The 16,551-nt window shown below is 39.7% G+C and overlaps 1 protein-coding gene across 1 annotated transcript in view; it reads left to right on the top strand.

Moving 5' to 3' along the window:
• Positions 1 to 15,727, top strand: part of VIPR2 (vasoactive intestinal peptide receptor 2) — a 50,959-nt gene extending 35,232 nt beyond the window's left edge. Inside the window, exons 8-13 of the mRNA XM_063147775.1 lie at positions 96 to 156; positions 2,469 to 2,538; positions 5,544 to 5,635; positions 8,303 to 8,432; positions 8,519 to 8,560; positions 10,121 to 15,727. Of these exons, the coding sequence (XP_063003845.1) occupies positions 96 to 156; positions 2,469 to 2,538; positions 5,544 to 5,635; positions 8,303 to 8,432; positions 8,519 to 8,560; positions 10,121 to 10,291 (566 nt within the window). The 3' untranslated portion in view covers positions 10,292 to 15,727. The remainder of the gene's footprint in view (positions 1 to 95; positions 157 to 2,468; positions 2,539 to 5,543; positions 5,636 to 8,302; positions 8,433 to 8,518; positions 8,561 to 10,120) is intronic.
• Positions 15,728 to 16,551: the final 824 nt, after the last annotated feature.

Here is a 16,551-nt window from a genome sequence, read left to right as displayed (position 1 = left end):
GGGGAAAAACTGCTTAGTAGTGTGCTGAACTTTTTTTTTTCCCTGTGGACTTGCATTTTTGTGATCATTCTCTGAACATCTTTGGCATTTTTCAGGAATTCCTACAATATTCATTATTACATGGACAGTGACACGGATCATTCTAGAGGACACTGGGTGAGTGTGTGTGAGAGAGAAAGTTTAAATCCCCCCATGCGTGTGCAATCCTTGCCTTGGGTGTGGTGCTGCTCACACAAAGGTAGTTTGCTGTTATGGAGGGGACAAACACAGAAGTGAAATTTCAGTGATGGCAATAAAAGGGCAGGTGTGCGGGAGCTCTTCAGCTGTGCTTTATGCTTGATGTTTATTTGAAGAACTCAGAGAGCAGGAGAGAGCAGGGATAACTTATGGCTGCTGTTACTCCTTGGCACACCCACATCTGGAGCTATCTGCTTGGGAAGTCAAAATAATGTTTGAAACACCAGTGGGGTCCTTGGGCTCAGTGCTGCAACGTGTGCAGGAAGGCACTGGCCATGCTCATTTGCTAACTGGGAACTCAGGAGATGGAAGTGTAGATAACTTGGGGTACAGATAAATTACATTCCCAAAAGTGAGGTGATGTAAGGGTGTGTCAGATGCACATAGCCAGGTAAAGCTAAAGCTAATTAGAGCTTCCTGGCATGTGAAGGGGAACTGAGACAAGAATTTTGTAGGAAAATCAGACTTGATCCTGCTGCTCCCAAGGAATGGGAGAACATTCCTAACTAGTGGAAAAACAGTTTGCATAGTCCAGTTTTGTCCAACTATTATTTTTCAAGTTTTTCTGCAATTAGACTTAAAAATCATATCCTGCATAATTTCAAGGCTTTCTTTGCAGGATGTCTAATGTGTAAACCAAAGCCAAACTCTTTTTTCCTTTGTCATTATGATTACAGAGGAAGTCCAAAGGGTAATTAATCTCTAATCTGACTAACCTTTCAGAGCACTTAAGACTATTTGGACCAAAATTACTGAGCCCAGGGTGAAAATTAAATATTCAGTTTTTAAGACAGAACTTCAGGTTCAGTCTCACATTTTCACAAACAAGTTCCAGGCATCTATAACCTACATGCCTCACACAAAATGATGTAATGCCAGTTACACCTGTCAGTTGCTTTAGTTCCTCCTGTTACACAGAGGTCAGCATTAAGTGCACACTGGAGAAGTGTCCTTACACAAAGTGAATCTGAGCTTGGTTCCCACAAAGGTCAACACCCTCCATGATGTCTAATGGTATAGCCCAGTGTGCTTGATGTTTTAGCTGATTTCACAGAATCATAGAATGGATTGGGTTGGGAGGGACCTTGAAGACCAGTTTGTTCCAGCCCTCCCTGCCATGGGCAGTGATACCACCTCAGGTTACTCAGAGCCCCATCCAGTCTGGACTTGAGCCCTTCCAGGGATGGCACATCCACAGCTTCTCTGAGGCCACACCCTGGGACCTGTGTCCAGTTCTGGGCCACTCACTGCAGGAAAGACTCTGAGGTGCTGGAGTGTGTCCAGAGAAGGGCAACAGAGCTGGTGAAGGGTCTGGAGCACAAGTCTGGTGAGGGGCAGCTGAGGGAGGTGGGGATCTTTAGTCTGCAGAAAAGAAGGCTCAGGGGAGACCTTGTCACTCCCTACAGCTGCCTGCACAGAGGCTGTAGCCAGGTGGGGGTTGGTCTCTTCTCCCAGGCCGGCAGTGACAGGGCAAGAGGAAACGCTCTCAAGCTGTGCCAGGGGAGGTTCAGTTTGGACACTGGGAAGAATTTTTTCACTGAAGGGGTTGTAAAGCATTGGAATGGGGTGCCCACAGAGGTGGTGGAGTCAGCTTTCTTGGAATAGTTCAGGAAATGGCTGGATGTGGCACTCAGTGCCATGGTCCAGTGGTGCTTGGTCAAAGGTTGGACTCAATGATCTCAGAGGTCTTTTCCAACCAAAATGATTCTGCAACTTTCTGAGTAAAGAATTTGTTCCTGACATCTAAATCTCTCCTCTTTCATTTTTAAACCATTCTCCCTTGTCTTATCACTACCTGCCCTGTCAAAATGTAATTTTCTCTTTTTTTATAAGCCCCCTTTGAGTGCTGAAAGGTCACAATGATTTCTCCATGGAGCCTTGTATTCTCCAGGCTGACCAACCTCAACTCTCAGCCTGCCTTTGCAGGAGAGGTACCTCAGCCCTCTGGTCACCTTTGGGTGATCACCTCCGGACCTGCTCTAACAGAGCCACATCTTTCTTATGCTGAGAAATCCACACCTGGCCACAGTGCTCCTGGTGGGGAAATCAAGTGTGCATATTAAAACAAAGGGAATAAAATTAATAGCAGGAAGGGATTGAATGCCAGATTCTGGGCTAGAGCAGGCAATATTTTAGTATGCTTTGACTTGTTTATAAGAAATACTTCTCATAGGTCTTGCTTGCCAGATGATATTAATGTCAACATGATTTTCCCTCTTTTTTTTTTATAGCTGCTGGGATACAAATGAGCATGGTGGTCCCTGGTGGGTTATACGAATACCAATTTTAATTTCTATTATAGTAAGTAAAATTTGAAGCATGAATTATAGATCTGTTCAGCATTGTGCAGTGCATGTAGCCATTATTCTTTACTGCTAGTTACAGATAGGCAAGAATTCTGTTTTAATGAAAAGAAATTGTGCTGCAGGAGAAATGTTAAACAGATGCCAAGGCCATTAAAATTTGTTGCCTTCAAAATTTATCTGCCTCCTATTAAATTAGCAGTTGCTTTTATTTGTGTGTTGTTCTTTCTTTAACATCTCTCCTGTTTATGAGCCTGGAGGAAGGAAAAATCTAATTATACTTCTCAATGAATTGCAGATTTGATTTTGTGTGTAAATAGATAGTCTTGCAATTGAGAATCTGATATTAGTCAAAAAATTATGGCTGTGTATATCTTTCTTTAATTGGTAGCCTACTAAAATATATATTGAACATGAATATTTGCAAAATAATACCATTTGAGACTGTTTCCCAGGGCTTTTCTTGTTTGGAACTCATTAGACTTACTGGACTAGTGTAATAATGTTCCTGTAATGATTGTGTAATTAACTTTGGGCATAATATACTATGGTTATATGTCCATTTCTGAAAATAGTCAGAGAGCAAAATTAATGTATTTAGATATACTTGATTAATTTTTTAAATTAGAAGCAGAAGATCTAGGGCATTATTAGATTACACAAGATTTCAGAAGTTTGCATTAAGTTTGGGCTTGTCTTTCAATCTGTGCCTGCTGAAAATCATTCTGGGAGAAATTCCTGTCATCACTATCAGTGTGAATTCTGCATTTGAAGAGAAAGACGAGTAGGCCATATGTGTGAAATGAATAAAGTAAGGCCTCAAAGATGTTTTATGTTATGAAGAAATGAGCGTGAAAGAGAACTACAGCAGGAAGGGAATACTTGGACCTCAAAGGAGCTGGAGAATGGGGAACAATCCAGAGTCAGGAAAAATATGTTTTGGAAGATAAAAGCAAAACAAACCACCTGGTGTTTACAGGAAACCCTGTTCTCTGGATGCTCAGTTTGAACAATTATCTGAGACTTCATGTGCCAGAAGGCAGTGCTGCTCCAAAGCAGTCCTGGAAGTTTGGGAAGTCCAGGATGTTATCCCAGGGTGCCTTGGCAGACCTGAACTGCAGCTGGACCTTAGTGAAGAGAAGTCAAGTGGAGTACTGGTCAGGCAGCAAAGTTTGATCTATCCAACAGCTTTGTGAGAGCAGGTTCTGATACCATCTTGCACAGTGGGAATGGCTTCAGTTAATTCAGTGTGTCAGAGCCCTCCCTGGCATTTCCTCCTGGGAATTTGGCTTGAGAGAAGTCATTTGGCAGAGGTTCACACTTCATGCTGTACACACTTCAGAGTTACTCAGTTGGATGTGGCTGTTCCAAGCGAACGTGCTGTTACCCCAATTCTCTCTTTCTCCACTAATACTGGCCCCGGTGTGTATGGCAAGTTAATATTCCCTGCTGTGGGCACTCAGCTGCATTAAGTCTGCAGATAAAATCTGCAATAACAGATTTCTGTCTGTTACCTTTATAGGTAAGCCTCTAAGTTATCATCTGCCTGAAAAAAAATTGTACATTAAGTTCAGCAAAATCCTATATTTTCTAACATTTCTTTTTTATTCTTTTTTAAAAATATATTAGATATAATTTTCCTAAATTTTTATTTCATCCCTCTCAGTTCCTTTCACTACCCTTCACCTGTCATTTCAAACAAAATGTTAAAAACAGAGGGACATGCAGTTGCCATGACTGTGTTTTATTTATTAGTATCCCAAATTCTATAGGTTGTCTTATAGAAGACACAGAAATTCATTGAACTTGAAAAGCTTGGAGCCAAATTTTTAGGAGAATGAAGGATTCCACCAATACATGAAGCAGAGATTTATAGCAGTGAGACAGGCACTTTCTGGTTAGGTACTCCACCTCCTAATTTTGTGCTTTGGGATGGAGTTAGTTTAAAACAAGAAAATTCTCATTTTCACCACAATATAAATTTTTCTCTAGATGAATTCATTCTAAGATGTGTGCATTTAATGCAGCTGTTTAAGTAGCTGGAGTTGCAGTTTTTAGCACACATTGTAGGTGTGGATTCCAACTGTTCCCTTACTTCAGCATGGACATAAAGCATGTATTTAGGGTGCAGTTTTCTAGACCACACCAAGAATCCAACACCAGAAGGGATGGTGACCAGAGGAAGCTGAAAGTCAGGGCTGAATAAATAATGGGAGTGAGACTTAGGATATACTGAATTTTATACTTCAATTTTCTAGACTGATTAGGTTCTGATCATAATGATTTTTATGCAAGTGCCTTTCTGAAAACTAAAATATGAAATAAAATACAAAATGAAATGCTACTCTTCTGTCTTAGAGGGTTGTCATGAGGATTAGGCTGCAGGGATTCAGATGGACTGGATGATCTCCAGAGGTCCCTTCCAACCCCAGCTGTTCTCTGATTCCTTCATTTGCAATGTCAGCATCAATATCCAAAACAGTCAAATACCTGTGAGAAGCCCTTTTTGTGCTTGGTTGGAATAGACAGATCAGCTGTGCAGCAATCTTCTCTAACCCTCATTCAGACAGAAAACACTGAAAGTTGAAGTGAGGAGCAAGAGAGGGTCAAAACTGCCTCTGGGCTTCCAGTTGTGAATCCATGTGACAATTTAGGACAATTAGTGATGTGACAATTTAGTGCTTGATTGCAGAAAACCACACCCAGGGTCCCATCCTGCTGGGAAACCTGTCCTGAGCTGAAGTAGTGGAAGGAGGACACTTCTGACAATTGGAGCTTTCAAAGACTTTTGCCAGCCAGAGCAGCAGCGCTGCGCTTGCAGTGTTTGCTGGACATGGCAAAAGTTGCGCTGCAGAACACGAGAAGTTTGGCACTGAGGGGCTCTGGAGGGAGGTGCACGACTCCCATGCTGACTTGGCTCCTGTCTGACTTGATAAGCATTTGTTTTTGCTGCAGATTGAGTGGAGGGTTCAGAAATTACCATTATATTTGTTTTCTTTGCAGGTGAATTTTATACTTTTCATTAGCATTATAAGAATCTTACTGCAGAAGTTAAGATCTCCAGATGTTGGAGGAAATGACCAGTCACAGTACAAGTGAGTCATATTTTTAGATATTACAGACAGAAGCAAAATAATCTCTTTAAGTTTTCATCTGCTGAAAATCAAAAACTGATTTCTTTCTATAATTATATTTAATTTAGAACTACTTTTAGATATTGTTTAATAAATACAATTATGCTGAAATGGAGATAAATATATTTTTATCAAATGTTTAATTCAATAAAAAATACTTAATTTTAGAAAGACCAACAAGTTATTTTGAATCTGAGTTTAATCCATGAATGAGTATGCTGATACAAAATATATGGAAAGTAACATTTTCCTTTTGACATGTAAACATTTTATTTTGACATAAGAAATGTTTAAAATCCTTTAAAATTATTTTCCTTCAACCTCCTTAAAACATTTTTTTTTAATTTCTAAAATGCTTCCATATATTTTAAGAGCTGAAATTTTTGAAATTTTGAAATTTTTACCAAAAATTTAAAAGTTAAATAGAGTGTTTCATACTGATTTAAAATAGCATCTTTACTTTTTTAGAGGAGACCAGTTGTTTCTGGCTTAGAACAACTTGATTTCTGTTCAGACTTTCCTCTTTTGTGTTTTGGTGTGAGCATCAAATCCCAAAATATCTCTTGTTTCCACAGCTTTAAAATCAAGGGATATTGGGGAACAATTCAAATGCATTGCTGAAATTGGTTTTGTTATTTATTGCCATATCTGTGGTTTTTGTTGTTTATTATAAGAGCTGCTGGATAAGTAATCATCTGCAATCAAGTCTGTTGTAGAAGGTTTTGTTTTAAAGCCCAGACAAGACTCTGACAGTTCAGGATGCCAATACGATACTTCAGTGACAAAACCTCACATGAACACTGAAAATCCAAAGCCATATGAGTGGCCTTTGACACTGTGCTCCTGGATAACACCTCCCCTTCATTTAAAAATACTGAATTCCTGTTCCAATAGCTGACAAAACATGCTATGCAGAAATAAAGAATATCCTTAAAGCCAAGAGAAGCAGGACCTTATGTGTTTGCAGACAATGTGACGTTTGGTGCAAAAAGTGAAAATTTCTGATGTGCCCCAGGAAAGTCAGCACAACTGCACTGTCAAGCACGTTTGTTTTGCAGAGCTAAAGGGGTCTTGTTTTGCGTTTGCTGATTCAATTATCTAAACATGTGGGAGAGCTTGTTGAATCTAGATGGAACTGTGCAGTTGCCACATTATGATGTAGCACAATGGCCAACCTATGGGCAGGAAATCCCCTCAAGTTTACTTCTTGTGACATAAAGTTTTCATTGCTTCCATGTGGTGTTTATTTAATTTCTGAAAATCAGGCATTCCCTTACTTTCAGTCCTGCTACTTTCCACAGTTTGCTGTAGTACTTTATAATATGAAATATTCACATTGTTATCAACTTTGTCCTTCATTATTCATCCCCGTAAATTCTTTGCTTTTAGCATTTGATTGCCTGATTAAGTTTGCATTTTTGGTCTTTAGCTGATACCCATGGGAAAGTAGATTAACCTCCTCAAGAAACTGCATCTGCAGAGCAAATTAAAAGATCTGGGAGGCTCATTTATAAAATTGCAAATGCATTTTTTTTAAATGCAGAGAAGAATAAGGATGGGTTTTTTTCCCTTTCTTTTACTAAAATGTAAGTGCAGTATAGAGGAAGTAGCATCAACTAAACAAAAATTACTAAGTCAATCATGGAGTGAAAGTGAAATAAATATGAATCTAAAATTAACACTATTCATGCAAGTCACCATTTTTATTCGCTTCCTCTGAACCTGCTTGTAGCTGGTTCCATCCTTTTAGTTGTTTATTTTACTCTTGCAGTGGACAAGGCTAAGTCCAAATAAAATCAGTTTTCCGTTTCCTTTGGGAAACCAGGAAATTTGCTGCCGGTGTCATCCCCTCCAGCTGTAAATGAATTTCTTCTGCTAAGGAATCCCTATTTTTCCTGCTTCTGGTATCATTTTTAGATGTGAGGGATTTGCTATTTTTGAGAAGGTTTGCTGTCAGAAATTATTTCCACATAAATAGATGCAGCCCCTGGGCCATTATAAACAAAGCAAGGCCATGAAGACTGACACAGAAAAAATAAAACTACTTGAAATACCTTAACTTTTCTGTTAAAATAGGTGAATTCACAACAGCATCCTTGCATTGTTGAATCAAGTTATATTCATCAATACAGTGATGAATTATGGAACTCAACATTATAACTTCTCAAATTTTATCTGATGCCAGACATCCAAAATTGTCCATGGCTGGCCCTGTATATTATATATAACTGATGTTATTAGAGTGAAATAAAGGACAGATAAGGTAAAAGTAGCAATTTATCATTCCAGTAGTTTCATGAGCTTTGTCAGAGCAGTTCTGCTTAATAATTTAAAGTTCTGTTTCCTTAACTTCAGTAAGTAGTGTCTTCTGCTAAATTTTTTTATGTAATTGACAACATTGAAAATTATTTAATTTCGTGTGCTTAACACCATCAGTAAAGCTATGAAGTTTTAGTGTTTGAGGCTCATGAAAATCTCTTAGTTGGGATGATTCTGGATGACATTTCCCAGGTGCTGTTTGCATACTGTGCATGTGCAATGTACAGACTAACCCTACAGTTACACATTCATCTCAGTAAAACAGGAGCTCATCATTAAATTGCAGTTTTGTCTCTTTCCTTTACCCAGGAGACTTGCAAAGTCCACCTTGCTGCTGATTCCTTTATTTGGAGTTCACTACACAGTGTTTGCTCTGTTTCCTGACCGCAGCTCCAACAATTATAAAATAATCTTTGAGTTGTGTTTGGGATCTTTTCAGGTAAATTTTAAGGTTTTTGATCAAAAGAAATTTTACTGACCTAGGTGAGTGCTGCCTACTAACTAAGGACTATTGTCTCTTTCCAGGGGTTGATTGTTGCAGTCCTGTATTGTTTTTTGAACAGTGAAGTAAGTCTCATCTTTCCTACTGAGAATGTTAAATGTTGGTTTTAGTAAGTGTATGAGTGCCCCCATAATTCTGCTCTGATACACAAAACTGTTTTAGAAGATGTCTGCATTCCTATTAGTGGAATATATTTGTGATCGTTTTTATACAACAGGAAAAATGAGAGAAGCTGGAGGAAGAGCTTTAAGAGCTGTTTAAAATTGAATTCCTTGCAGACTGAGGTGTTAGTGTCTTCTCCTGATGTGATCTGATGTAGCTGTTAGAAGCAATGTGCAAGAGCTGCAACATGTCTGAAAATTCATCTGAAAATACCATTTAGTAAATATTTAGGGGTAATGTTCTGTCAGTATCTAAACCTCAGAACAGATTTTCAGAAGTGCTCAGCACATCGTGGTTTTCATAGCCTCAACTGAGAAATATGCAAAGAATTCCTTTTGATTTCAGTCCCTATGCAGTGTCTGACAGAAGGAATCTGTCTGAAGAAGACACCTGCACAGACAATTAACATTTAGCTCTCCTGAGTGCTGTTCTGGTCTTTGATATTCATGAGATGCCTGATTTTGGGCTAATCATTTGATTCTATGCTTCAAGTACACGAGATAAATAGCTCGATACCAAAACCTAATGTTGCAGCACAAGTGATACAAAATTGATTTTTGAATGTGACCTTAGGGCACCTCTTCACACACAGTGTAGGCAGTCTTTGCCTCAGTTATGTGACCTTTGTAAAAGGATACTGTAGAGGGAAGGGATGCCATCCAGAGGGACCATGACAGGCTTGTGAGAGGGGGAAAGAAGCTTGAGAGGTTCAACAGGGCCAAGTTCAAGGTCCTGCACCTGGGTCTGTGCAGGGCTGACTGAGGGATCCAACAGAGCCATCCAACAGAGAAGAACTAGGGGATGGAGGCTGGACCATGAGCTGGCAATGTGCACTTGTAGCCCAAAAAGTTAATGCTGAACCTCTATCCAGCATTAAAGGTCAAGAGAGGTGAATTGTCATCAGTACGAGAAAGACATGGATGTGTTAGACCAAAAAAAATATCAGAAGGCTGGAACACCTCTGGCCACTATAAACAAACACCTGGAACACCTATGAAAACAGGCTGAGAGAGTAGGGGTTGCTCAGCCAGGAAAGGAGAAGGAGGGGGGGACTTTGTAGCACCTTGGAGTACATAAAGGGGAGATTATAAGGAAGATGGCAAAAAACTTCTTAGCAGGGCGTGTAGTGTCAGGACATTTTTAAACTGATATTGGTAGATTTAGGAAGGAAAAAATCTTTTCTATAAGGGTGGTGGAGACCCTGTAACAGGTTACCCAGAGAGGCTGTGGTAGCCCCATCCCAAGGCCAGGCTGGATGGTGCTCTGAGCAGCCTGGTCTGCTGGAAGGTGTCCCTGCCCATGGAAGGGGGCAGAACTCCAGAATCTTTAAAAGTTTGTACCAATCCAAACCATTCTATGATTCTGTTCCTAGAGATCCCCATGTGACAGCCAACAGACATGGAGGATTTCCTCACATAGAAGAAAATTTTCAGCTCATATTGTGCATTTTCTTTTGAGCACAGGTGCAGGGGGAGCTGAAAAGAAAGTGGAGGAGCTTGTGCTGGAAGCAGACTGCAGGCAGAGACTACAGACTGCACTCGTCCATTTCCCGAAATGGATCAGAAAGTGTTTCCCAGCTCCACAGGAACTCAAGAGCTCACTCATTTATGCAGACAGAGACCACCATGATATAAATGAGCTACGTCCCCCAAAACATGAAAAACTGTGGGATATATCATTCATTATGCAGCTTGATGTGATATTTTATAACATGTACAGTTTAGTGCTTTGCTTTTCTACACGTTGGTATTTGGAGAATTGGTTTGTGCTGCCAACCTATTATTAATGGAGAATCCTGTCCCATGGATGCTTTCTGTTTTGTTCAAATGGTATCATATTAATTCTGATGTTCTCTTGCAGTTTACTAGCAGTGACAATTCAAAAATTCATTTTCCATAAAGGTCCCTTTACCTTCCAAAGTGGCTACAAGATCTATGCAGGGTATCCTGCTCAATGCAGATTTCTTTGGCACATGTAAGGGTTAAGATGGGAAGCAAGAAAATTTTGTACACTTTATTTATACTTAAGGAAACATTGCCTTGAGGATTAGGAAATTCTTTTCTAATTATGGAAAATAAAATTAAATAAAAAATCTAAGACCATAATTAACCACACTGGGAGTTCAGTGTGCTAATCCAGGAAATCATTAACATGATTTACAAGAGAGGGAAAAAGGTAGTACTTCTAGGCTAATGGTACACATTTCAGAGGTTACTTTCTACAGAGTTTGATTCCAATCCTGTTGTTACTTTCAAAAGTGCCTGGTTTGATTTTCGGGTGCAGAGTGTAGGGCTACATTACAGGCCATACAGAAAAAACTACTATATTACTTCTGAATATTCTCAGTTCTCAGTTGTTATCTTCTGTTTAAAGTCAGAGATTTGTGTTGATCTTTCATGGAGCAGTTTTCTGAAGAAGTATGTTTTATTGCTAAAGCAGCCTGGCATAGATAAAACAGCCTTGGATATCTCATTACACATTGAAACTATCATTGTTTACAGTGTTGTCATTGAACTCTGCCTCTAGGAGCTACATATTTGGCTGCAAAACACAAGGAATATTGCAGTGAAGTTACAATTCACATTTAACAAAAAATGTAAATTCTTTTAAGTTTATTCAGTTCTATATCTATCTGAAATTATTTAAAATTTAGTCATGGCCATGACTCCGGAAAAAAAAAATTAGACAGAATCCCTAAAAATTACCATAAAAGGCATAAAGAAGGAATTTTCAACAATGCCAAGCCTCTTATGTAGCCATGTTTGAAAAAAAAAAGGCAGAGAACTGACAGTCTTATGAAAACATACATAACATTTCCTCTCTTTAAAAGAAATAAACCAGTGATGTTCTCTTCCCATGCCAACGTTTAACCATGTCCACCCTACATTTCAAGTGGGAATAATCTGTATTTGCATGAGTACCTCCATACAAACCATTGCCCTCATATTTCAGATAACAGGTTTTATGGAGCCAGCAGGATCCAAGGTCCCTGCTCTTGTCAGATAAAGGGAAGAGCAGCAGCAAGGGCATCCCTTGGCAGGCATATTTGTACATCCCTGAAAGTATTACCAGTACTGGGAATATTGTCAGCAGCTGTCTCAGTGTATTTCAGTTCTCGGTCTGATTTAATCCAGCTGTTTATCAGTCAAACACAATTTGTTTTAATGGAATTGCCATGGAGTCACACAAAGTTTTGTCAGACCAAAGATGGAAAGAGCCCCATGGTCCACATGACTGCAGAGCCTGGTGAATGTTACATGATACCAGCAGGTATAATTTGAGTTAAACAACAATCACTCAAAGAATTGTTACTTACAAAAGGTGAATTTAGAGGAGCTATGGATCACTTTCAGATCATTCATAAAGTTTTCTGTTTGGCAGAGTAACTATGAGATTCTGGGTGGAAGCCCAAGAACATTCCCATGGGGTCTAAAGGTGTTCCCCCACACATCTATTTAAACTCAATATATTCCCGAAGACTTTAGACTGAGGAAACACTGCTGAAATTTAGTATGTTTCCTGGATCTCTTGAGAAGCTTATCACAAGCTCTTACCTGAAAATATATGAAGACCCACTGGAGCAGTGGGAGCTGCTTTTACACCTAAATTGAACACATCTGTGCACATTAGGGTTCTTTGTCTGCAGTGGCATTGGGACTGCTCAGTTCCCTGAGATGAGATGTGCAGGATGTTCTTTTTCCCCTTAATTTCTGGGGTAGAAAGGCACATGTGACAGGCATTCAAGTGTGCTCATCTTTGTGCTCAAATGAGGTTATGTGAGCGAGTTGACACACAGACAGAATGATAGCACAGAAATGGATGTTTCAGGCAATCATTTCCATCAGTCTGTTCTGCATGATGCATCACCAATTATGTGTGTTTATAACACATTGTATCTTAGAGAAAACTGCCTTTGTTCTAATTAGGTGAGCATGAAAAAAATCTGCATTTTAATTATTTCTGGGTTATAAAAAAAGAAAAGCCTTAATAAGAAAATACATTTTATACTGCAACAAACCAGCATTGTTTCCTTTAACAGGGTGCAGATGCATTTGGGCTTGATTCTATTTTTCATGTAGGGTGAAATGCTATAGGAGAATTTTGCAGTGGAAGAACATAGAGGTACCACTAAGTTTGTAAAGGACAGTGTGGACATGCAAAAAATGGGACACAGGAGAGAGAGGTGCTGTATATATTTTTCTTTAATACCAGTGAAAAGTTCAGTACTTTGGAGAACGTCATTCCTTTATTAATAATATAAATGCAGATAATCTAAATACTGTTTTGTGAGGCAGTTTAACTTCATAATGCTTTGTTCAAGCACTATCATGGCTGTTAAGACACAGAGGGCACTGCACTCATTTGTTTTTACTATCAGAAAATTTCTGATTTCCAAATAATTTTAGGCAAAGTTACAGCGTTAACCCTATCATCACCAGTTTGGAATCTGCCTTTTCATGGACAGATATAAAAATGTCAGTAAAAGGTGAAGAGCAGTTTGACAAATCTGGAAGTGTTTGATCAGGGTTTGATCATCTTTACAACACCCATAACAAGACAGCTTCTCATGTCTTTGTCTCTCATTGCATTTTGCTGAGAAGCGTGGGATTAAATGCTCTTGCTCTATGCTGTGTTGACTCTTTAGAGTCAAAAAACATTGCAATGAAATCATTTGGCCTTCTGTCATCCCTAATCCTAATTCTCACTCAGTCCTAGCAGCAGCAGGGGAGGAAGTAGAGGCTGCAAGAAAAGTGTAACCTTCCCCTTTCTTTATTCCTTTACTGTTTTTTCCCCTTTGCTTTCTTCAGAGTCCAAACTGAGTTGTAAAGTATTCAAGGCAGGAAACCTGGGGGTTTTTGTCTATCCCCACGGAAAAGCCAGAAGCACAGCTTGTACTTACTGAACAAGAATGGTAATATGGTTCACTCCCAGGACCTTGGATAATTGTTGTGCTTTACCTCCCCTGGAGGCACCATTAATTCTGAGTGATTTCTGTCAGCATTACCTGCTGCTAATGCCTGAGGAACACAGTGACAGCTTGCTCTCCACTTTTAACACAATTAAAAAATACATATATGGACATTCCTCTGCAGAGTCAATTTCAGCTGGGTGCTTGATAAACTCAGGTGAAATTCATCTGCCCTGATTTTGTCTAAAAGCTGCATGTTTGTCTCTGAGTTAAAGACACTTTTAAAGTGCCTTTCACAGTCATGATAGAGAAATAGGCACTAGTTGAAGATGGTTCCTTCCATGTTCAGCTCGGCATCTGAGGCAGGTAAGCTGGACCCAGTTTTCTCTGACTTACTATAAAATGAGCTGGGGTAGGTGGCTAGTACTTACATTTCTCACTCCAGAGATAGAATCAGGTAAGATGTATCCCTCCAGAAGAGATCATTAGACTGTCAGGGTAATCTTACACAGATACTCCTCTTTAAGCCAATTACCTTGGGTTGGCCAAAGTTATCCTCTGAGAAATGTGCAGTGTAATTCAAAAGGTCAGGCAGAGGAGGATCCCACAGTTCATTGGCTCAGGTGTCCCTGCCTGCCATGATAAAGCTCACAGGTTTGTGTCCCATTGTGTTTTGCCTGGCCTCAGCTTCCAACAAATGTTTGGTTTTTTGGGTAAGGTGTTTGGTTTTGCTTTTTGTAGGAGGGGCCATATGCTTAAAGAAAGTGCTTTGCAAAATTTCTTTATATTGTACTGCAGGTAGCCAGCAGAAGAATACCCTATCAAAGCTTGTGATGGAGTGTACTGTAGCAGCAATAGGTAATTGGTGGCAAATAGCATTACAAAAAACCTTCTTCAGTCAGGTTGGAGCCATCCTACCCCACTCTGTAGCATCTGCTTCGTGTCCTGATTCACCCCTCGGCTTCCCTTTGCTTTTAACGTGCCAGAGGGGAAAGCAACCAGCACAGACCCTCAGCAAACCAGAGACTCTGTCTGGGGCAGATTGATGAAATAAGGCATTGCCAGGTGCACGTGTCACGCAGTCCATGTGCAAAGACTAAGATGAATCATCTGCATCATTTGTCCTCTATTTTTCTAAAAATCATCTTCTGTTAACTGTGAATTTGCCCAGTTCAGCAAAGTGATTTGGGATAAAGTCCTATTCAGATTTTTTTCAGACAACCTTAAGGAGAAATCAAGACCTAATTATGTCTGACAAAAAGAAAGAACTGGCAAGTAACCTGCAGACTGTGTGTCTGCTTCTGTGTGTGTAAGGGTCATCATCTGAACAATTTCTGTCTGTGCTTAGTGATTAGGAAATACCTTTGCCAACAGAAGTACCTTCATGTTACCATGAGTGCCTCTATCAGCTGTGGGCTGTCAGTGCTACCCTGACATGACCAAATACAGAAGTTAGGATGCAGTGCTATTCTGTTGCTGAAAAAATACTAAAATTAAAAAGTGTTTGAAGATGTATGTTACAGGAATACATCAGGATGTATGTTACAGGAATACATCCTTTTAAATAAAAGGAGCATTCTGTGATATGGTTTTACCACTCTGTTGAACCTGGTTCTGCCCCAGGATAGCAGGTTGTAGCTAAATCTAATTCAGGAACATTTCTATTGTCAGATTTAAAAGGTGACTGAAATGTCCCAAACCCCTCTATGTCCCAAAGCACTGTAATAAGTTTATGATTACCTGCAGCTTTTTTTGTCCTGGCACAAAATATGTATGTATGAGTATTACTTCAAATTTCTCTTTTGTCATCTTTGTTATAACTTTATATCTGTCATGTATGGTAAAAATTTAAGATGATGTAAATGAATGTGATTATTTTTTACAAAATGTACAGATTATGATGTTGTATAGATTAATGTGTGTAAATAGATTTCATACTGTAATTCACTATAGTTTTCTTCTGGTTTTGCTCTTTTTGTTCTTTTCTGGTTTCAGTTTTTAATGTCACAAACCTAACAGCCTTCTCTGAGATGTTATATATAAAGCTGTGAACAAATAAATGTTTACATCTTTATGCTATTTCAGATAATAGTAGTCAATAACACCATAATGGACTGAAGAGGAATCAGAGAATAAAAATTTTGAAAGTTTTGCACAAAAATTCCATTATTTATGTTTTTTTTTTTTAATTGTGTACAACGATGCAGTTTTCTTCCTGATTCAGTGGGTCATGGCCATGCTGAAGATGTGGCTAAGTTAATATTTCACTTTTTAATTCAGCAGCTGTTAGACACAAATGTTAAAGAAAAGCAGCCCCTAGCTTCACTGAGGAATATGCAGCTTTATGTAACCTAGAGGGGCATGAGAATGGCACTCAGCCAGAGCAGAGCCAAGTGATCCCATATGTTGTGTGTGGCACCATCTCCATGGCCAGCAGCTATTTTTGATTCATCACAGCTTGCTCAAAACTGGATTGCCCAGTTATCTGTCAGAAGTACAGGTGTCTGTCTGGAGTACAATATAATAATGCAGTGAGAGCAAAGGAAGCTGTGATGCCTCTGCTGTAGAGGCACCACCATCTGTCACGGGTTTTTTTCTCTAAAAGATACATATTTTTTCTATACCTGGAATGGGGATGGGCACAAGGAGGAGCCTGGCAGTGGTGTGCTGCTGATGGGGCCAGAGAGAGGGGAGTACATGTGGGGGAGGAGGTGGCACCTTGTGGGGCAATCCCTGCCCTGGCAGCGACACCAAGCAGGGACAGAGGGTGGAGCCTTTTGTGGTGTCTCTGATGGACCAGAGAGTCCATCCCCTCCTGTGTGTGTCTCTGAATCACAGAATCCACACACAGAGGGCTCCTCTGAGCCTTTGGGAGAGCTGAGCTCTCATCCTCTCCCACCTCGTGTGAGTTCTTGTGGGAGCTGTGTCAGTCTGGGCCCTTTGGCAACCAACAGCATGTCTGCAAAGCACTTCAGTGTCCTCACC

This window comes from Melospiza melodia, chromosome 1 (assembly GCF_035770615.1).
Source record: "Melospiza melodia melodia isolate bMelMel2 chromosome 1, bMelMel2.pri, whole genome shotgun sequence".
NCBI lineage: Eukaryota > Metazoa > Chordata > Aves > Passeriformes > Passerellidae > Melospiza > Melospiza melodia.
The sequence above is the reverse complement of the archived record's forward strand: the minus strand, read 5'-3'. Positions and strand labels throughout refer to the sequence as shown.